The 22,233-nt window shown below is 39.5% G+C and overlaps 2 protein-coding genes across 37 annotated transcripts in view; one reads left to right on the forward strand and one right to left on the reverse strand.

Annotated features, from left to right (window-relative positions):
- The window catches only part of LOC134761961 (uncharacterized), a 159,082-nt gene extending 138,793 nt beyond the window's left edge, over positions 1-20,289 (reverse strand). For 14 of the 35 annotated variants that reach the window (XR_010141262.1, XR_010141255.1, XR_010141264.1 and 11 more), the window contains exons 1-2: positions 19,845-20,047; positions 9,165-9,229 (exon numbers count right to left, since the gene is read on the reverse strand). Coding sequence is in view for 8 of the 35 variants with exons in the window: in XM_063726745.1 (XP_063582815.1) it covers positions 9,165-9,229; positions 19,404-19,447 (109 nt within the window). In the remaining 27 variants the exon portion in view is untranslated. The other 21 variants (XR_010141267.1, XM_063726744.1, XM_063726747.1 and 18 more) reach the window with 9 other exon arrangements.
- FZD6 (frizzled class receptor 6) overlaps positions 20,275-22,233 on the forward strand; it is a 34,130-nt gene continuing 32,171 nt past the window's right edge. Inside the window, exons 1-2 of one of the 2 annotated variants that reach the window (XM_024250545.3) lie at positions 20,275-20,482; positions 21,690-21,774. In XM_024250545.3, the coding sequence (XP_024106313.2) occupies positions 21,694-21,774 (81 nt within the window). In that variant the 5' untranslated portion in view covers positions 20,275-20,482; positions 21,690-21,693. 2 annotated transcript variants of the gene reach the window in all.

Below are 22,233 nucleotides of genomic sequence, written 5' to 3' on the forward strand. Positions count from 1 at the left end.
GGATTTATTATTAGAAATAATAGGAGAATTTACATTCTGGGATCTTCCAATCCTCTGTATCTTCAACCCCTTTAACCATTAATGAGTAGTATTAACTTTGAATATGTTAAGTACAGTAGGTGTAAGTCGTAATTTTTTTGAGGCCAAAATCAGCTGATTAATCATGGAATTAATCTAATTGATTATTTTAGTATCCCTAATAAATCTGATTTTAGGTTTGTCAATAAAAATTTAGGGTAAGATTAAAGATCAAGGGAAGATCTATAACTTCTGAATTTTAAAAATATTTTTATGTAAGTAATAAATGTTCACCATAGAAAAAAGAGTTATAGCTCTGCTTCTCAAAGTATTTTGATTGTTTAGGCTTTCATTCTAGCTAATATTCACTCCAGCTTTGGTCTAGATAATAGTCACTCTACATTTGGTTAAATCTTAACACTTTTCATTTTCTTTCAACCATAACTTAGTGGTTAAGACCTTAGACTCAGAGTTGGAGTCTAGTTAGAAACAATCTAGGTATTTCAAATTGAGGAGTTAATAGAAAAAATAGTTACAAGTGCTGGAAGGGCTGAAGGAGTAAAAATGAGACTATGAGATAACTGAGAAATTAGCAACTGCAGGAATCTGCTACCTCTCTAAGGCTGGAGCAAAAGAAAGGAAGAAATTGCTGTTACCAGTCCCGTCAGGCATTCATCTCTATTACTGCTGAGGCTTGCTACTGCTGCCAGAACCACTGACACATCACCGGGGCCTGCAGCTGCCACCACTGCTACACACTGCTTACCAGTAGCTATAGCCCACAGCCAGTGCTGCTAAAATTGCCAAAGGACACTGGAGTCTGTAGCCATCAGAGATTGTTAGAGGAAGAACAGTGGTTTCTCCCACCTCCCATCAGTGCTTTCCATTGGCACTGAGAGTTTATTGAAAGAAAATGTTGTTTACAGGGTCTAGAATTCAGGATTCTCATAAGCACCTCCTGACACGAAGCAGAATTTTCTGCTGTGATGGAAATGTTCTATAATCTGTGTTGTCTGATACAATAGCCCCTAATTACATGGGGACTATTGAGCACTTGAAATGTGTATGACTAGGAACAAAATTTTAAATTAGTTTAATTTAAAGAGCCACATGTGGCTAGTGGTTTCCATACTGGGCAGCATAGATTTAGCATCTACGATGCAAAGCAGATAATAGAAGTGTGAGATTGAGCTAGTGGTAGGCAGGCAAATGACTGGCAGCAGATCATAATGCTCAGACAGACGTGGTTCCCACCCTGGCTCTGTCACTCACAAGCTGCATAGCCTTGGGCAAGTTCCTCAATCTCTGCGAGCCATCTGGAAAAGTGACAATAATAATAATACCTCTTAGGATTAAAGAGTTATTGGAACAACTAAACAAGATGATGCAACCATTCTGCAAAAACCTGACTCATGGTAAGTGCCCAATAAATGTTCATTATAATTATCACTTAAAAGAAATATTTTCAAAACTTTGATCATGGGGAACAGAGTAAGATGCAGAAAGCCTATGGAGAGATGGTAGTCCAATTTGTCTCCTAATGTTCCTTTTAGCTATAATTTTGTGAATGTATTTGCTAAATATTTTCTTTCTCCCTTTTTTCTATGTTATTGTCTTTTTGTCTAGCTGGTAATTTCAATGTCTTCTTATTCTTCTTACAGTATGGATCACTTTTCCTTGACTTAATTGTCATACACTGTGGAAGTTCCATACTATTATGGAAGACTGACTTAATTATCATATGTTATGGAAGTTCATGATTATGTCAAAATAATGTTTGTTGGACCTGACACCATGATATAAGTTTTCTTGCTCTTTGCTCTTTTGTTCCCAGGGGTGATTTTTCTGACACCAGTCTGACATGCTAAGACTTTAACCAGAACACACTGCACTGTTTATGTTGACTTTTCCTTAACATATGCTTAAAGATAAAAAAGAGTTATAAATATTTACAAATATTTTATAATAGTTCTAATACATTTCAGAGGCTTAATTTATTAAGAAATGTCATATTTTGTGCCAAACCTAGCCATCTTTCCCATAATCTCTTTTGCTCTTTCAGTGGTTTAAGAGAATAGATGAGCATCTATAGATATATCTCTTAGACAAATAATGTTGATATAGCCTATATATTGTCAGCTGCTTAAAGAACAATATTCCAACTGAAATGACAGGAATCTCCCAAGACAGAACCACTCTTGCAACCGTGTTAAAGGAGCACCTTTGTTTAAGTCAGAAACGGTGCTAATGAGACACACCTGGGAGGGAAATGATTTTGTCATAGGGGCAAAAAACAACAACAAAAAAAATTTTCATTGTTCAACTACATCTTAGACATAGTATTTTTCTTAGATAACTTACAGGGAGCTTTTGGAAAAAGAAGAATAAACATAAAACAATGCTGAGTCCTAAATGGAACCAAACCCAACAATAACAAGATGAGCTGCATGCAGCTACAGTGGGCTGCTATTCATAATATGTGATGGCACATCAGGCCTTTCACCAAAGTCAGGCAATGCTGCGTATTGCACTGAATTTTTCCTGTGGATCCTCTATTAACACTAGTGGGAGCTCTTTACATTAAAAAAGTCATAAGTCCCACAACTGTTCTGCAATCCTCTCCTCACGTTAAATCTATTCATCATGTCTGGGGGAGTTATCTTTAAGGAAATCATTTGCCAAGACTCAGATTTTTAAAAAACATTCTAAGGCACTAGAATATGGAAGTGAATAATTTGCTCCAATCTTCCTTTCCACCTCTGAACAAAATGTAGCCAGTGAAAGGAAATTAGCCCCTGGTTATTAGTGCTTTTCAAAACAGACTATCTAGTTGCCTGCCCTTTCAGTTACAGCTACTGTGACACCCCATATTCTGTCTAACACCATATATAACTCCTGGCATAATGCCTGGACAAAGAGGGCAATTTCTCTCCAACTTTGACTTTCCAGATAGTCGTACTTGATCACCAAAGCCAGGGTGGCCTGGCACATTCCTGGGTAGCCAAGATGCTCACAATTATGGGATTATTTCATCTAGAAGGGCTGTGAATTTCCATTTTCATGCACTTTCTACACTCCAACACTCCTACATAATTCTATTTCTGATAAAGGAAGTAAAGGAACAATCTGGAGGAAGCAATTGCTGAGCTATCAGGTACCCTGGGGACCACAGAACTGGTCCCCTTCCTTACACATTGAGGTGAAGACTCCAAGAGCTGGAGTGAATTGACCTGTTTTCTTCTGATTCTTTCCACGGCACCATGCTACTCATAACAAAAATGCGTTGAATATGCACAGCTTCCACTTAGTGGAGAGTGGGCAGTGCAGGGACACACTAAGTGTCAGGCACCAAGCTAAGGGTTTTATATACCTTCTTTCTTATAATTCTCATGCCAAAGCTTGGAATTCTTCTTCTTCTTATTTTACAGATTTATACACTGAGGTTTGAGGGTTTAAAAAACAGAGTTAGTAAATGACTGAGCCAGGATCCAAATACAGATATGTCTGACTGCAAAGGCCATTTCCTCAAACCACTACGCTGTACTCTAGTGCATATGCAGAATAATACTCATTCTAAAGAAGGAAGCATTGTTGGTTGGGCACAGTGGCTTAAGCCTTTAATTCCAGCACTCTGGCAGGCTGAGGTAGGTGGATCACCTGAGGTCAGGAGTTCAAGACCAGCCTGGTCAACATGGCGAAACCCCGTCTCTACTGAAAATATGAAAATTGGCCAGACACAGTGGCTCATGCCTAAAATCTCAGCACTTTGGGAGGCCGAAGGGGGTGGATCACCTGAGGTCAGGAGTTCGAGACCAGCCTGGCCAACATGGCAAAACTCCATCTCTACTAAAAATTAAAAAACTAGCCAGGTGTGGAGGCGGGCGCCTGTAGTCCCAGCTACTCGGGAGGCTGAGGCAGAAGAATGGATTGAACCTGAGAAGTGGAGGTTGTAGTGAGCCAAGATCACGCCACTGTACTCCAGCCCTAGGCAACAGAGAGAGATTCTGTCTAAAAAAAAAAAAAAGGAAGCATTTGTCAAGACATGAAGAATAATTTCAGATCACAACAGGAGATGGTGAGATCACAGAAAACATACCTAGAATATTATTATCCCTTAATAATAATGATTAATAGCTATCATTAACTGAGTGTCCAGTATAGGCCAGGCACTTTATATTTGTTATTTTATTTAACTATCACAATCTCCCTGTGAGGTAGGGATAATCATACCCATTTTTTAGGTGAGGAAACTGAGAATTAGAGAAATTAAATAACTTTCCCCAGTCTCACACAGTTGGCAGATAGTAAAATGAGGCTTAAATCCAAATCTAAGTGACTTGAAACCCCACACCTCACTTACCTTAAGATGCATTCCTGACCCATGGAAACTGCTTAATATATATTGAGCACATGAATAAATAAAGGACCATGAATAAACAGTGGCTGGAATGGAGCATGTATCTGTTATGTAATGCCCATGTTGGCCTTGATTAGAAGCTCTTAAAAACAAATGAATAACAAATACATGTTTTGTTTTGCTCCAAAAGGTAGAACTGGGACAAATCAGTGGAAATTGCAGACTTCCTGTGGCTTCCTGTACAGGAACCTGGCTTCAAAGAGTCCATTGCCTGAATGACCTTGAATTCTGTGATTCAGAGATTCTGTGAGAGTCTGTGTCTCTACAGAGGGATAATAAGGGAAAACATTCCCACAGTGAGAGCTGCCTAGTAAAACAGTGACCTACTCATTTTTGAAGATGTTCCAGGTATATGACTACATGCCAGAAATGCTGAACAAGAAATTATTAAATTGTGTAGTGTAAAAGATTGTTTGGAAAACGGCTGCAGTTATTCCCTTTCCTTTATTCATTTTCCTTTGCAAGATGACTCCTAAGCTCCTCCCATTGAGAGATGGTATTTCCCCAACCCTTGAATCTGTGCTGGCCTTGTGACTGGCTTTGCCCAAAAGAATGCAGCAGAAGACATTTCATGCCAATTCTAAGTCTAGGCTTCAAAAGGCCTTGCATAGTTTCAATCTCCTTTTTGAAACCCTGAGGCTACCGAGTGAACAAACTGTAGCTAGACTAGCCTGCTGGAGGATTAGAGGCTACATGGAAGAGAATAGAAATGTCCCAGTGAATAGTTAGCCAACCTCTAGAAGCAGAACCACCTAGCTGCCTTGTAGCTCACCACATATTCATGGGCAAGCTCAGTGGAGACCAGAAGAACCAACTAGTTGACCCATAAACTCAAGGGCAATAAGAAATGGTTGCTGCATGATTCTCATAAGCACCTCCTGACATGAAGGGAAGATAAAAGGAATGCCTGATGTCCCTGTCAGAATAGTTCATGCCACTATCATCTGCCTGTATGTCAGAAGGCCTCCAGGGGCTTTCCTCAATGGACATAGTAACATCCAACATTAATTGGGCATCTTACTACTTGCCAGGCAATAGTCTTAGTGTTTTGCATAAATTAATTCTTAAGCCTCACAACAAGCAGCGAAAAATTGATTATTGTTATGAAACTGATTTCACAGATATAGAAACTATGGCAGAGAACTTAAGGAACTTACCTAAGGTACAGAGTTAGTAAATGCCCAGCCCAGTATTGGAACCCAGAAAGTCTAAAGCCACAGTTCTTGCTATTAGCCACACCACATTGCCTCCTGCTAGTCGTCCTAAGGGGAAGGTTGTGTGCAGGGACTATACTTGCACTCACAAAACCTAGTAGTTGTATTTACTGATTTTTTTCACCAGGCTTTCTTTGCAGAGTCTGGGATGTCACCAAATATCTTGTTCATTTTCCATGCTTCTCCCACCTGAAAGTCATTTTCTTACTGCCTGTTTCTGAGTAATCTCACTATTAAGCTTGAAACCTAGAATCTATGATCAGGAGAAATGTTTTAAAAGACTCATTACCAAAAACATGGGAGCAAGTAGAAGAAACACTCCTTTTCCAAAAGAGAATTAGTTCTCCAGTATGAGAGTTTCCATTCTATTCACAGTTGGAAATGCGTGTAAATCACGTTTAAGAAACATATGAGATGGGCTTATGTGAAGGCCTTAAGTAGGGAATCAAATGCTAAATAAAATGTTAAAAGCAGGTTTAATAATCATGCCTGACATCCAAGATGGGTCAGTTTTTTTTTCTCCTAGATATAGTTTCCCTGAAGCTCAAGATAATTACAAAATGTCTTAAATCCCTGTTTTTCTTATTGAATACAATGGACTGCCAACATTTCAACTACAGTTAAACCAGCCCAACAGGAAAAAAGCCGAGGAATGTGTCTATTCCAACATTTTCTGCAAAGTCTGGTAGTATATAGCTCTCTGTTTTGAGAAATCTTAAATGGAAATTCCATTTACAAAACTGGATGAAACATGACCAACATATATATACTTTTCTAGAAATTTCTTCTCCCTTATCTAATTTCCCCATTAGAGGAGGCAGTATCACTTATTTCCTTGCCATTGTGGGTTTTTTCCCAGATACCTCTTGGGGCCCTGGTGCAGTTCTCCCCACCCCTAACGCACACACACAGAGTAAAGCTTAGTAATTGTTGACTTAATTAATGTGGGGCAGTGGGAATCCCCTAGGACCCCCATCCCCATCCCCCGCCCACTGCTAGGGATTTGACCACTGCCTCTAGGCAGAGTAGTGTCAGTGCCTGTGTGTCTGCACAGACCTTGCTTTTATTTCACCCACTATGTAACTGATGTTTTAGGAAACTCTGGTAATTTCAAGTCCCTCTTGCCCATGGCTTTTTAAGGCCCAGATAGGAGCCCCCAACCCCTTCCACCCTTTAAATTAACCACCAGACTCTCGAAAGCAAGATGTCAGTCTCGTTCTGGGAAGTTTTCATGGAATCCTTCCTGCCCCCTCCTCCCCTCCCCTCTCCTCTCCTTTCCTTTTCAACTGTATTTTTTTTGAGAAGCTTTAGGTTCACAGCAAAACTGAGCAGAAAATACAGAGTTTTCCCATATCGCCCCCTGCCCTCACACATGCACAGCCTCCCCGACTATGAGCATCCCCCACCAGATGGTATATTTGTTATGATCCATGCACCTACATTGACACATCATTATCACCCAAAGTCTGTAGTTTGTGTTAGAGTTCACTCTTGACGTTTTATATTCTGTGGGTTTTGACATATGCACAATGACTTGCATCTGCCATGATAGTATCATACAGAGTAGTTTCACTGCCCCCAAATCCTTTATGCTCTGCTTATTTATTCTTCTCTCCCTCCTAACCCCTGGCAACCACCAATCTTTTTTTTTTTTTTTTTTTTTCTTTTTTTTTTTTTTTTTGAGACAGAGTTTTGCTCTTGTTGCCCAGGCTGGAGTGCAATGGCGCAATCTCGGCTCACCGCAACCTCTGCCTCCCAGGTTCAAGCGATTCTCCTGCCTCAGCCTCCTGAGTAGCTGGGGTCACAGGCATGTGCCATCACGCCTAGCTAATTTTGTATTTTTAGTAGAGACGGGGTTTCTCCATGTTTGTCAGGCTGGTCTTGAACTCCTGACCTCAGCCTCAGGTGATCCACCTGCCTTGGCCTCCCAAAGTGCTGGGATTACAGGCGTTAGCCACCACACCTGGCCCAATCTTTTTACTGTCTACATAGTTTTGCCTATGCAGTTTTCCATACTTTCAAAATGTCACATAGTTGCAATCGTACTGTAGTATTTTGACTTTTCAGATTAGCTTATTTCACTTAGTAATATGCATTTAAGTTTCCTTCATGTCTTTTCATGGCTTGATAGCCCATCTTTCTAGTGCTGAATAGGATTCCATTTTCTGGATGTACCACAGTTTATCCATTCACTTACTGAAGGACATCTTGGTTACCTCCAAGTTTTGACAATTATAAACATAGCTGCTATAAATATCCATGTACAGGTTTTAGTGTCAAAATAAATTTTCTACACCTTTGGGTAAATACCAAGGAGTATAACTGCTGGATCATATGGAGAGAGTATGTCTAGTTTTATATGAAACAACCAAACGGTCTTCCAAAGTGATTATATGATTTTGCATCCCCACCAGGAAAGATTGAGAGTTCCTGTTGCTGTACTTTCTTGCCAGCATTTGGTATTGTCACTGCTTTGGATTTTGACCATTTTAATAGCTGTGTATGGTATACCATTGTTGTTTTTACCTTTGTGTATTTATTTCATTTTTGCCTTTTGCTTTTGTGTATATACTATACTGTGAAATTTTCCTATTTTCCTCCAACATGTTTTCATAAAAGTCATGCATGATTGATGTGAAAGAAAGGCAACAGTCTCCTTTCCACATCAGACTCCCACTTATTCCATGCAGCCATAAGGGACCCAAAGTTAATAGTTTCTTATACTTGCTTGGAAATATGTATTTTATCTCCCCTCTCTATGTCTGTCCCTCCCATTATATTCCAGTCTCACCCAACTCAAGCCTAGACCTGCCAATTGTGTGTTTTCTTTAACTTAAGAAAATTTTATGTAGGAAGACATACTGTAACTTTTAGTTTGTCTTATAACTATAGTAAGACCACAGAATGGCTTTTACAATCTCAGATGTCTCTATTTGTTAAACATCCCATATAATTCTCTTATTGTCATTTATGTTACAATGAATTTGTTAATCAAATTAAAGACAACATTTATTCTATCCAGAGTTCTTACTAAGATAGAAATATTTTATAAATAAGATTCTTGTTTAAATCATCTCTCTCTCTTGAATATTATCTTTAAGATTATAATCCATTCAATTTGAGCAAAAGTATAATTATTTTAGTTACGGCCATGTTTTAAAATTAAAAATAAAAGTGATCATCCAAAATTACATTTAAAAAGAGTCAAGACCGACCCATGTTTTTATTGTGAATTAAGCTGGTCATTAGTGGAGTTACTTGGAGGCTGAATCCACATTGAAGATAACTCAATTCTACTTTCAGACATGGCAGTGTGGGGAAAAATCCAACCCAGGGAAAGAGGATAATGAAGAGGACCGTTTGATGAAAAGAAATTCTTCGTCATTAATGGAGAAGGTGGAGGGCCAGGCCGAGCAACGAGAGAGGAGTTTCCTCTTCCCACAAATTCTTCCTTTGGCAGCAAGGAACTCTGGATTGGAGGAAGGAGTGGAGGGACAAAAGCTGGCAGGGCTTACCTGGTTTGAAGATCTCTGCAATAAAGATCTTCCGTGTACATGGGCTGCTCAGGGTTCCATCTTCCCTCAAAGAAATAAATAAATGAATAAATAAATAAATACATAGTTTTAAGTTTTGTCAAATTTATGCATACAAAAGTTAACTAGTAATACAAGGTTTATTATTCAAAAAATATGTCAGCAACCTCCTCTTCCACCATTCTCCCTTTCAAAAGAGAAATCAATTAAACTCTTCTAGATGTTATTAACTGCCTCAAAACCCATCTGAAATACCCAACTTCCCTGGTCTCCACTATATTATTTGCCTCCATTCAAGAAGAGTGAATTTTGATTGTGAGGTTCTTAAAGCTTATACAATTTTGAGACCTTTTTAAAGAAAAAGAATGTAAGATACCAAAATATCAAATTAGATAGAGCCTTGGAAACGTCCCTGATGCTTAAGCTTCATTATTCGTAGTACATCTGCTTCTGCCTTCAAGTGAGAACATACAAGATCCTTTGTATTAAATTATCCCATTGCTGCCTCTAAACCATCTCCCCATCCACATACCATGTCGAGATCACCAAATCTCTCAATAATTTTACATTCAAGTAGCTCCCCAAAGCTCACCTCCTCTATAAAATCCGTTCTATTGAACTGAAATATAGTCATATTTCTTTAATTCCACTTTCTCTAAAAATTTAACTCCATGTTTTCCTTCACTTATCAACCTATGATACATACTTATCCCGTTCTGCTTATTTTTTGTATTTCTTTTTCCCTAGCTTTATTAAGGTAGAATTGGCAAATAAAAATTGTGTATATTCAAGACATACAATGTGATAATTTGATATACATAAACATTGTGAAATGATTACCACAATCAAGTTAATTAACACATTCATCACCTTACATAGTTACCATTTTGTGGTATGTGTGTGTGTGTGTGTGTGTGTGTGTGTGTGTGTGTGTGTGTGTGTGGTGAGACACTTAAGATCTACTTTCTTAGAAATTTCAATTATTTAATACTGTATATAACTATAGTCACCATGCTGTACATTAGATCCCCAGAACTTATTCATCTTATTTTTATTGATTTTATTGAGATGGGGTCCCATTCTGTCACCCAGGCTGGAGTGCAGTGGTGCAATCTCGGCTCACTGCAACCTCTGCCTCCCAGGTTCAAGCGATTCTCCTGCCTCAGCCTCCCAAGTAGCTGGGACTACAGGTGCCTGCCACCATGCCCAGCTAATTGTTTGTATTTTTAGTAGAGACAGGGTTTCACTGTGTTAGCCAGTATGGCCTCGATCTCCTGACCTCGTGATCCACCCGCCTTGGCCTCCCAAAGTGCTGGGATTACAGGTGTGAGCCACCGCGCCCGACCCAGAACTTATTCATCTTACAACTGAAATTTTTCCTCCTTTGACCAACATCTTCCCATCTCCCCCATCCCCCTAGCGACCACCTTTCTACTTGCTGCTTCTGTGATTTTGACTTTTTTAGATTCCACATATAAGTGAGATCTTACAGTATTTGTCTTTCTGTGTCTGGCTTATTTCACTTGGTATTACGTCCTCCAGGTTCATCTGTGTTGTTGCAAATGGCAGGATTTCCTTCTTTTATGGCTGAATTATATTTCATTGTATACTTACATCATGTTTTCTTTATCCATTCATCTACCAACAAATGCTTAAGTAGTTTCTATATCTTGGCTATTGTGAATAATGCTACAATGAACATGGACGTGCATATATCTTTTCAACATACTGACTTCAGTTCTTTTGGATATATAACCATAAGCATGATTGCTGGATTACATGGTAGTTCCATTTTTAATTTTTTGAGGAACCTCCATACTGTTTTCCATATGGCATACAGGCAAACCTAGGAGATATTTCAGGTTTGGTTCCAGACCACCACAATAAAGTAAATTTTGCAACAAAGCAAGTCACATAATTATTTGGTTTCCCAGTGCATATAAAACTTTTGTTTACAACATACTGTAGCCTATCAAGTGTGTGATAGCATTATGTCTAGAAAACAATGTAAAATACCTTATTGCTAAAAAATGCTAACAATCATCTGAGCCTTTAATGAGTCATAATCTTTTTGCTGGCAGAGGGTCTTGCCTTGATGTTGATGGCTGCTGACTGATCAGGGTGATGGTTGGTGAAGGCTGCAGTAGCTGTAGCAATTTCTTAAAATAAGACAATGAACTGTACCTTATTGATTGACTCTTCCTTGCACAAAAGATTTCTCTGAAGCATGTGATGCTGTTTGATACCATTTTACCCGCAGAACTTCCTTCAAAATTGGAGTCAATCCTCTTCAGCTGTGTTGCTCCTTTATTAACTAAGTTACATAATATTCTAAATCCTTTGCTATCATTTCAACAATATTCACACTTTCACCAGGAGTAGATTCCACCTCAAGAAACCACTCTCTTTGCTCATCTATAAAAAGCAACTCTTTATCCATTAAAGTTTGATCATGAGATGGCAGCAATTCAGTCACATCTTCAGGCTCCACTTCTAATTCTAGTTCTCTTGCAATTTCTACCACATCTGCAGTTCCTTCTTCCACTTCAATCTTGAACACCTCAAAGGTCATCCATGAGGGTTGCAATCAACTTTTTCCAAACTCTCATTTATGGTGGTTTTTTTTTTTTTTTTTTTTTTTTGAGACAGGGTTTCGCTCTGTTGCCCAGGCTGGAGTGCAGTGGCACAATCTCAGCTCACTGCAGCCTCAACTTCCCAGGCCCAAGCCATCCTCCTGCCTCAGCCACCCACGTAGCTGGGACTACAAGCATGCACCACTATGCTTGGCTAATTTTTTGTACTTTTAGTAGAGATGGGTTTTGCCATGTTGCGCAGGCTGGTCTTGAATTCCTGGGCTCAAGCAATCTGACCACCTCAGCCTCCCAAAGTGCGGGATTACAGGCATGAGCCACTGTACCCAGCCTCTGTGTTGATATTTTGACTTCCCATGAATTATGAATGTTCTTCATAGCATCTAGAATGGTGAATCCTTTCCAGAAGGTTTCAATTTATTTTGCCTAGATCTATCAGATGAATCACCCTCTCTGGCAGCTATAGCCTTATGAAATTTGTTTCTTAAATAATAAGACTTGAAAGTCAGAATTACTCCTTGATCCATGGGCTGCAGAATAGACGTTGTGCTAGCAGGCATGAAAACATTAATCTCCTTGTATATTTCCATCAGAGCTCTTGGGTGACCAGATATATTCTCAATGAGCAGTAATATTTTGAAATAAATCTTTTTTTCTGAGCAATAGGTCTCAAGACTGGGCTTAAAATATTCAGTAAGCCACGCTGTAAACAGATGTGCTGTCATCCAGACCTTGTTGTTCCATTTATTGAGCACAGGCAGAGTAGATTTAGCATAATTCTTAAGGGCGTTGGAGTTTTTGGAATGGTAAATAAGAATTGGCTTCAACTTAAAGTCACCAGCTGCATTAGCCTTTAACGAGAGTCATTTTATCTTTAAAAGCTTTGAAGCAGGTATTGACATCTTCTCTCTAGCTACGAAAGTCTTAGACGGCATCTTCTTCCAACATAAGGCTGTTTAGTCTCCATTGAAAATCTGTTATTTAATGTAGCCACCTTCATCAATGATCTTAGATATTCTGGATAATTTACTGCAGTTTCTCCATTAGAACTTGCTGCTTCACCTTCCACTTTTATAATATGGAGACGGCTTCTTTCCTTAAACCTCATGAACCAACCTCTGCTAGCTCTGCAGCTTCCTCACCTCTCTCAGCCTTCATAGAATTGAAGTGAGTTAGAACCTTGTTCTGGATTAGGCTTTTGCTTAAGGGAATGTTATGGCTGGTTTGATCTTCTATCCAGACCATTCAAACTCTGTCCATATCAGCAATAGGGCTGTTTTGCTTTCTTATCATTTTTGTGTTCACTAAGTAGCACTTTTAATTTCCCTCAAGAACTTTTCCTTTGCATCACAACTTTGCTAACTGTTTGGCACAAGAGACCTACCTCTCCGCCTGTCTCAGCTTTCAACGTGCCTTCTTCACTAAGCTTAATCATTTCCAGCTTTTGACTCAAAGTGAGAGATATGTGACTCTTCCTGTCACTTGAACATTTAGAGGCCACTGTAGGATTATTAATTGGCCTAATTTCAATATTGTTGTGTCTCTGGGAGCAGGGAGGCCCAAGGAGAGGGAGAGAGATGTGGAAAACAGTCAGTCGGTGGAGCAGTCAGAACATACTTAACATTTTTCTGATAAGTTCGCCACCTTCTATGGGCATGGTTTGCAATGCTCCCAAATAATTAAATAGTAACATCAAAGATCACTGGTCACAGATCACCATAACAGATATAATAAAAATTAAAAAGTTTGAAATATTGTAAGAATTTAAAAAATGTGACATAGAGACACGAAGTGAGCACAGATCACTGGGAAAATGGCACCAATGACTTGCTCCATGCAGGGTTTCCAGAAATCTTCCGTTTGTAAAAAGCACAGTATCTATGAAGCACAATAAAGCAAAATGCAATGAAATGAGGTGTTCCTCCACTAATTTACATTCCCACCAGTAGTGTGCCAAGTTTCCCTCTTGTCCATATCTTGCCAATATTTATCTCATCATGTTGATAATAGCCATCCTAAGAGGTATAAGATGTATCTCATTGTGGTTTTGATTTGCATTTCCCTGATGATTAGTGATGTCGAGCATCTTCTCATATACTTATTAGCTATTTGAATGTTTTACTGGTAAAACATCTATGCAGGTCCTTTGCCTATTTTTTAGTTATTTGTTCTTTGGTTGGTTTTGTTTTGGTTTTTTTGTTTGTTTGTTTTGTATTTTTTGCTATTAAGTTGTATGGGTTTCTTATATATTTTAGATATTAACTTCTTATCAGATACGTAGTTTGCAAATACTTTCTCCTAGTCCATAGGATTGCCTTCCCGTTCTGTTGATTGTTTCCTTTGCTGTGCAGAAGCTTTTTAGTTTGATATAGTTCTACTTATGTAATTTTGTTTTGTTGTCTGTGCTTTTGATGTCATATCGAAAAAAATTATTGCCAAGACCAACATCAAGGAGCTTTTCCCTTATGTTTTCTTCTAGGAGTTTTACAGTGTTGGCTCTTATATTTAAGTCTTTAATCCATTTCAAGTTAATTTTTTCACATTGTATAAGAAAAGGGCCCAATTTCATTTTTTGGCATGTGGATGTCTAGTTTTTTCAACATCATTTATTGAAGAAGCTATCTTTTCCCCTTTGTACATTCTTGGTGCCCTTGTCAAAGATTAGCTGATCATATATATACATATATTATATATATACACATATATATATACATAAAATATATATAATATATATAGGCTTATTTCTGAGCTCTCCCTACTGTTCCATTGGTCTGTTTTTATACCAGCTTCATACTGGTTTGATTACTGTAGCTTTGTAATACAGTTTGAAATCAGACAGTGTGATGCTTCTAGTTTTGTTCCTCTTTCTCAAGATTGCTTTGGCTAGCCAGGGTCTTTTGTGGTTCCATATGACTTCTAGGATTATTTTTTCTATTTCTGTGAAAAATGTCACTGAAATTTTGATATAAATTGCACCAAATCTATAAATTGCTTTGAGTACTATGGACATTTTAACAATATTAGTTATTCTAATCCATTTGTTTTTAATGTAATTTTAAAAATCAGAGTTATTAGCAGCCCATGAACCACAACTGGTATAAAGTTAGTGCTGCACGTCAAAGAAAATTAATTTAGCTATTGTCTAAATTACTAAATTGGGGCAAGAAGCCCTTTTCTAGATGCTACAAGCTTTATAAAGGGAAAATACTATTTCTAATATTCGACTTAACATGGCTGCTTTGGTTAAAAAAAGGATAACATATTAAATATTTAAAATGACCAGATGGTAGGTTTGAATCCACTAAAAACAAACCCAGCAGAGCAAACTCACAGGCACAAAATGTAACTCAAAGCATTAGTAGAGCTGAGGCTGTTTTCCTTTAGCATTATGAATCCCTTTATTTGCAATGACTATACCAGAGCTCCAAAGAGGCAGTCTTATACATCAAACTGTCATTAAAATATGTGGCTCTTTCCTGCAGTGTCATGTTACTACTGCACTGAAAATTTTATTTTTCCAGTAATACCGGAGGTAGTAATTAGAAGGTCTATTATTTCTGGCCAACCATAATGGATACAACCATAATGGACACAACCCAAAGGTTAATTGCTGTGCTACAAACACTGCAGCAATTAGGTTTCAGAGTACAGAGTGACAGGGAATGTATTTCAAGTGAAAGTTAGTTTTTAAATAGAAACTATCCTCTAAGTCATGTGCATAAACTTCCCTAAATTAAGTCAGTGCATGGTCAAATTCACAATGTTACATGGAGGGAGTGAAGCCATGGTAGAGCTTTCAAGGGTTAGGGAAAGAAGTGTTTGGGAGAGAACTTCATGAGGGAAGGGGTTCATACCACTGGAAGTTCTAACTGCTTCCTCCCAAGTTCCTCTTTGCTGCTGTACTCTTCTATGCCTCTGCTCAGCCCAGCCTCCTCCAGCTGGTGTCCCTCTACTGCTGTTTGTTCCTCAAACTGCTAATGTCTCAGCATCAGGTCAGTGGCCACAAGCAGGCCTATCCCCCAGTATGTATATAGGGCCCAGGCAGGAGTACAAAGGAAGATACCATGCTATATGTCTACATAGCTAAAATTCATATATCAAACTCACAAACTGCTACTTGAAATATGTTTTATCCTCCTACCTTGAAAAAACGTACCTTTATAAAGACAGAAATGTTTTTAATGTGTAAAGCTATGTTTTAATGAGTAGGCAAAATATCAAAGGTAGATAAATTCAATTATTACGGCACGTGTTTGCATAGTCTGGTGATAGGCTGGAGATGTTTGGGTAAGTAATTAAATAAAAACTTACACAGTTTACAAATTACATATTTATCCCTGTGAAATTTACTTTCTTCCCTTCATTTTAGCAAAATCCCTTAATTATATTGTCATAATAAAAATTTTCATATAGTCAGTCTTCTATGAATACTAATGCCAAATTACATAACTTTTCTGAATTATTGCAGCTCTTGGGATTTTTCAACTCGATTTTAACTTGGAGAAACTTTGCTTTGCTAAGGCAGTAGCAACTGGAATTATCAATAAAATTCTTAAAGTCATACCTATTTTTAAAAACGAGAAATTAAGGTTTGTAGTGTGGCATGTAAGGAGTTTAGCTGTTACTCTGTCCTGACAAAAACTAGAAAGTTGAACAAACTGAAAATCAACAACTCTTCCTAGATCTAGCAGAGAAGTGAGGACACAGAGCAAGCCACTGCCCCCGAAGTTGGAGAGACAAACAGGCAGATACACAGAATCACAATTTACTAGAGCAGAAACCCACCAGCAGAAACCTCCAGGGGCATGAGTACAGAGTAGGAAGACCAGAACTGTAACTGATGAATTGCTAGAGGCTCAGGGTGGTCAAGACTAAGAGTTTAAAACTCCAGGGGGTCAGCCAGGCACGGTGGCTCACGCCTGTAATCCCAGCACTTTGGGAGGTCTAGGCAGGCAGATCACGAGGTCAGGAGACAGAGACCATCCTGGCCAATATGGTGAAACCCCGTCTCTACTAAAAATACAAAAATTAGCTGGGCATGGTGGTGTGCACCTATAATCCCAGCTACTCGGGAGGGTGAGGTGGGAGAACCATTTGAACCCAGGAGGTGGAGGTTGCAGTGAGCCAAGATCACGCCACCGCACTCCAGCCTGGCAACAGAGCGAGACACACACACACACACACACAAAGGGGGAGGGGGCCTAGTCTTTGGAGGGCACACTCACACTTTTATAAGTTTTACCTCCAGGAGTTCTTCCAGGTTCTCTCAGTGAAAATCAAAGAAAAATCACCTCCTACATCCAACAAGGAGAGGTGAAAAGTAACCATTTTGAAATATGTCAAAATATTCTGTTCTTTTTAACAAGGCCTGCCCTCAAGAGAACTACCAGAGCCTAACCTTTTACAGTTTTGGCAGAGCCTAACCAAGCTGGTAGATGGGAAATATCCAAGCCCAGCCCCCTCTAGACATCCTGTCCCACCCAAGAAGAGGGATAAAAACTAAGAAGCACTTGTGAAGTTCTCAGCCTAGGGACACAAGCTCACTAAGACTGAAATCTAATCACAGGTCTATAGAATGCTTCCCCTCCTCCCACATCTTAACATCACATCACTAAAGTCCATTTACTCCAGTGCCTTTCACCCAGTACATCATGTCCAGCTTTCAACTAAAAATTACAAGGCACACTATAGAGCAAAAAACACAGTTTGAAGAGACAAAGCAATCATCAGAACTAGACTCACATATGGCAGAGATGTTGGAATTATCAGACCAGGAACTTCAAATAACTGTGATTAATATATTAAGGGCTGTAAAAGTAAACGTAGACAACTTGAAAGAACAGATGGTTAATGTAAGCAGAAATGAAAATTTTAAGGAAGAATAAGAATTGCTAGAGATATAAAATTCTATAACAGAAATGAAGAATGCCTTTGATGGATTCATTAATAGACTGGACATGATTGAGAAATGAATCTCTGAGTTTGAGGATATGTCAATGGAAACTTCTAAAATTGAAAAATACAGAGAAAAAGGACTTTAAAAAAAGAAACAATATCCAAGAACTGTGAAACAATTACAAAAGTATAACATATGTGTAACAGGAATACCAGGAGAAGAATTAGAGAAAGGAACAGAAGAAATATTTGAAGCAATAGTGACTGAAAATTTCCCCAAATTAATGTCAGTCACCAACAATGTTAGACCAACTCTCTAAAATCTCTTCCAGAAGATAGAAGCAGAGGGAATACTTCCTAGCAGCATTGCCCTAATACCAAAACCAGACAAAAACATTACTAGCAAAGAAAACTATAAACCAATATATCTCTTGAACAAAGATGTAAAAATCCTCAACAAAATATTAGCTAGTAGAATCCAACAATGCATAAAAAGAATTGTACAGCATAACCAAGATTTATCCCAGGTATGCAAGGCTGTTCCAATATTTGAAAATTCATTCATGTAATCTATCATACCAATAGACTAAAGAAGAAAAATCACATGACCACATCAATAGATGCAGAAAACACATTTGACAAAATCCAACACATTTTCATCATAAAAACTTTCAGCAAACTAGGGACAGAGGGGGACCTTTTTCACTTGCTAAAGAACATCTACAAAAACCCTAAGGTAACAACATACTTAATGATGAGGAACTTACCTATAGAGGAACAAAAATAAAGAATGACATCCAACTTCTCAGAAACCATGTAGACAAGAAGAAAGGTGGAGTAAAAGTGTTGAGAGAAAAAAACTACCAACCTATAATTCTGTACCTTGCAAAATTAGCCTTCAAAAGTAAAAGTCTGTTTCTTCTACTTTTGGTCACCACTGTCCCCTAGCATCAGCCCAGAGGAACAATGCAAAGAGAAAGAGAAGGAAAATGAGGAAAACTGTCAGATAGTTCCATATTTACAGATGAAGAAACTAAAGAGGATCTGAATAATTTGCTCAAGTTCACACAGCAAGTAAGTCCTGGAGCTAGGTTTTGAACCCAGAGATTTTGAACTCCAAAGTTTGTGTTCTTAATCTCGTACCATTGGGATGAAATTTGTACAGTGAAAGACAAGTGATGATATAGATGATTGCCTAAATATTCCAAATCCATCCTGACAAAAAAAAATCATTCTAGTTCATCACTGCTCACTATATAATTAAATACAATGAAAAATAAAACAGGCTTTACTTCTGTATAAATCAACTTACTACAATTTTTCCTTCCAAATCATGGAACAAGTATTCACTTGAATTTCAAAACTATCGTTTTCAAATGATACTTTAAAAAGTATCGTTTTCAAATGATACTTTAAAAAGTATCGTTTTCAAATGATACTTTTAGTGATACTTCACTGCCTGGTAGTCACTAGAGTCTGATCACAAAAAGATATCATTAAGTTCGTAGAAACTGGAGAGAAATAGTCTTCCGATGTAAAAAATTGGAAGTTTAGGGGAAAATATTCTTCCTACACAGAAATTTATTCTGCAATACATCAACTATCCAGCTCTTAATGATGTTAATATTTCTTCATCACTACCTGTCTCCCAACATCAGTCGTAAGCTTTTGATGAAACTGGGGAGGAATTCCCCACTCCAAATTCAAGTCTTTCCCCACAGATTTCAAAACTTACTCTGGTTGTTCAGGGTTGTCCTTCCAGGTATGGAAATATGACATTCCTTTTCTGCAACAGGATGATTTATCTGACAAGAATAGCCTCCATCTACAAGTTACTTTGCATTTTTCAAAGTACTTCTACAAGTTCATTTGCTTCTCATACAATTCTGTCTGTATTACAGGTTAGGTGTCTTACAGGTTAGGTGTAAACACTTGTAACAAACTTGGCACTATTTGACTTACAGCCAGTGTTCAATTAACGTTAACCATCATTACAACTATTGTCATTCCTATATTGTGAGGAAACTATGCCCCTTAAAGATTAGGGTAATTTATCTAATATCTATGACAGAGTTGGTACCCCAAACTAGGTTGATTTCTACAGCAGTTCAACTTCCTATTAGGGTTTGTATCAATAAAACTGTAGGACCCGCCAGGGCTGGAATCCCACTGCTACCTGAGCATCCAGTTGGTGACCAGGCTCCCCGAATTAATAAAAGGATTTGTTGTTGTTGTTTTTATAGCAGTTGTCCAGGAAGTATCTCCTTTCGAACTCAAGTCACTTGGGCAATTGGCTTTACAAAGCAAATTGGCCCCGTTTAAGGATTCTTGGCTCCTGAAATCCGCAAGGAAGTGGGTTCTTTTAGAGCGAGCGCCAAGAGCTTCAAAAAATCCTTCTAAGGTGAACCCCTCCGGACCCGGATAGCGAGATGGGGCTCAGCCTTGCGCCTCGGGGGTCGTAACAGACGGCAAGGTGGAGGGGGTTTCCTGGCCCCGCAGCCGGACCTCGGCACCCCGAGCCCGTTCACCGGGGCCGGGTCCTGGCGGGCCGCGGAGTCAGGCCCGGCAGCGCAGCGCAGGCGGTGCCTGGGCGCAGGGCCAGTCCCACCGCCGCCGCCGCCGCCGCCGCGAGCCTGGACCTGCCTGCCCGACCTGGCGGCGCAGTCTCGCGGGATCGCTCAGCTCTCGCTCCCCGTGCGGCTCTCGAGGCAGCTCCAGTCCCGGACGCAACCCCGGAGCCGTCTCAGGTCCCTGGGGGGCACGGTGGGTTAGACGGGGACGGGAAGGGACAGCGGCCTTCGACCGCCCCCCGAGGTGAGGCTTCCACGGCTGGGACTGGGCAGGGGCCGGGTGGGTGCCGGGGGAAGCGGGGAGGGCCTCGAGGGGCGCGAGGGGCCGCAGCTGGGATGAGGCGCGCCGGGAGCCGCAGGTGCTGGGGAGGCAACGGCGGGGCGGCCCACACCCGAGTTTCCTCGGAAGCGGGAACCGGCTCTGAAAGGCGATGCCGGGGCCCTGCGGCACCGCGCAGGCCAGGAACGCTGCTGTCTGGCTCTAGGCCTGGGGCAGGTGCCCGGGTGTGGGGCGCTGGCAGACCGGGCATCAGTGTGTGTTGGGGCGCGGGTAATTCGTAATCCGGGACCCACAGCCTTCCTCCCGCAAGGGGACTGCCTTCGCCCTTCCCCCCGGGACAGATTTGCGCACTTTCCTTTCGACGGCAGCACTACACCCTCCTAGCCAGTGAAAACTGCAATGTTGCTCCTCCACTGGAGGAATCCTAAAAGTCTCCCTCTAGTTGGCATTACGAAAAGCGAGAAAACTACATACCCAGAAGACTGCCACAAAAACTGACTCCTTAGAGTCTTTTACAAGTTTAAGAACTCTTTGGGTCTTAAGGAATTTCCCAGGGCCTTAGTTTTCTTGTACTTAATAAAGTTTCCAACAGGGGCCCTTAGATTGTATGCTTATATTAATCCTTTATAATTTACTCCGAATCACCAGCTTTTCTTTTTTCTTCCATCTTACTCTTGCCATTCCCTCTTTTTAACCCTGTATTCCATACAGCACCAACCTCCTAGCATCGGTTTCCTAGAGGTGCAGCTTCCTTAGCAAATGATAGATTCCATGCTAAGGCAGGTGGAAGAGTATCTCGTTAGGACAGAATTTTCCGTTGTTTTTCCAGTGTTTGTTACCTGGGATGAAAATCTTAACTCTGCACTTTGACTCCATATTTGAGTTTATGACAAATGTTGCTGATACACCCTCCTTTTGTTTTTACAGTAATTGACCCAGGACTCATTTTCAGGAAAGCCTGAAAATGAGTAAAATAGTGAAATTAGGAATTTGAACATTTTATCTTTGGATGGGAATCTTCTGAGGATGCAAAGAGTGATTCATCCAAGCCATGTGGTAAAATCAGGAATTTGAAGAAAATGGAAATGTTTACATTTTTGTTGACGTGTATTTTTCTACCCCTCGTAAGAGGGCACAGTCTCTTCACCTGTGAACCAATTACTGTTCCCAGATGTATGAAAATGGCCTACAACATGACATTTTTCCCTAATCTGATGGGTCATTATGACCAGAGTATTGCCGCGGTGGAAATGGAGGTGAGTAGTGCTTCATACCTTTATTGAAAAGTAGTTTATGCTCTGTTCTAGAATAAACTAGTAAAAATAAGTCTATTTTTAAACAGAGCCGATTTCTTCAAGTTGTGTACAAGTTGTGTTTTGAAAAGTCCTTTTGAAAATTAAATCCCTCTACTGACTTATGTTTTGTGTACCTTTGTGGCCCTGTTTAGTAGATTCGTTTAAATAGGGTTCATTTTATATAATGAAGTATGGTTACACATGATTTCTAAATACCTTGTACCTGGAAAATATTTTGCTTTCCTGAATCAAGTATGATAGTTCTTCTAGAAATGCGAATTCTGAATATTTTTCTAATTCACTGAACATATAATATTTATTGCCTGGACTAAAAGTGAAGAAATTTACATGTTTTTATAAGTAGTTGTAATATTCACTTGGTACAGTTTTTCTGAAATAAATAAATTATCAGAATATTTT

The sequence above is a fragment of the Pongo abelii genome, chromosome 7 (assembly GCF_028885655.2).
Source record: "Pongo abelii isolate AG06213 chromosome 7, NHGRI_mPonAbe1-v2.0_pri, whole genome shotgun sequence".
Classification (NCBI taxonomy): Eukaryota; Metazoa; Chordata; class Mammalia; order Primates; family Hominidae; genus Pongo; species Pongo abelii.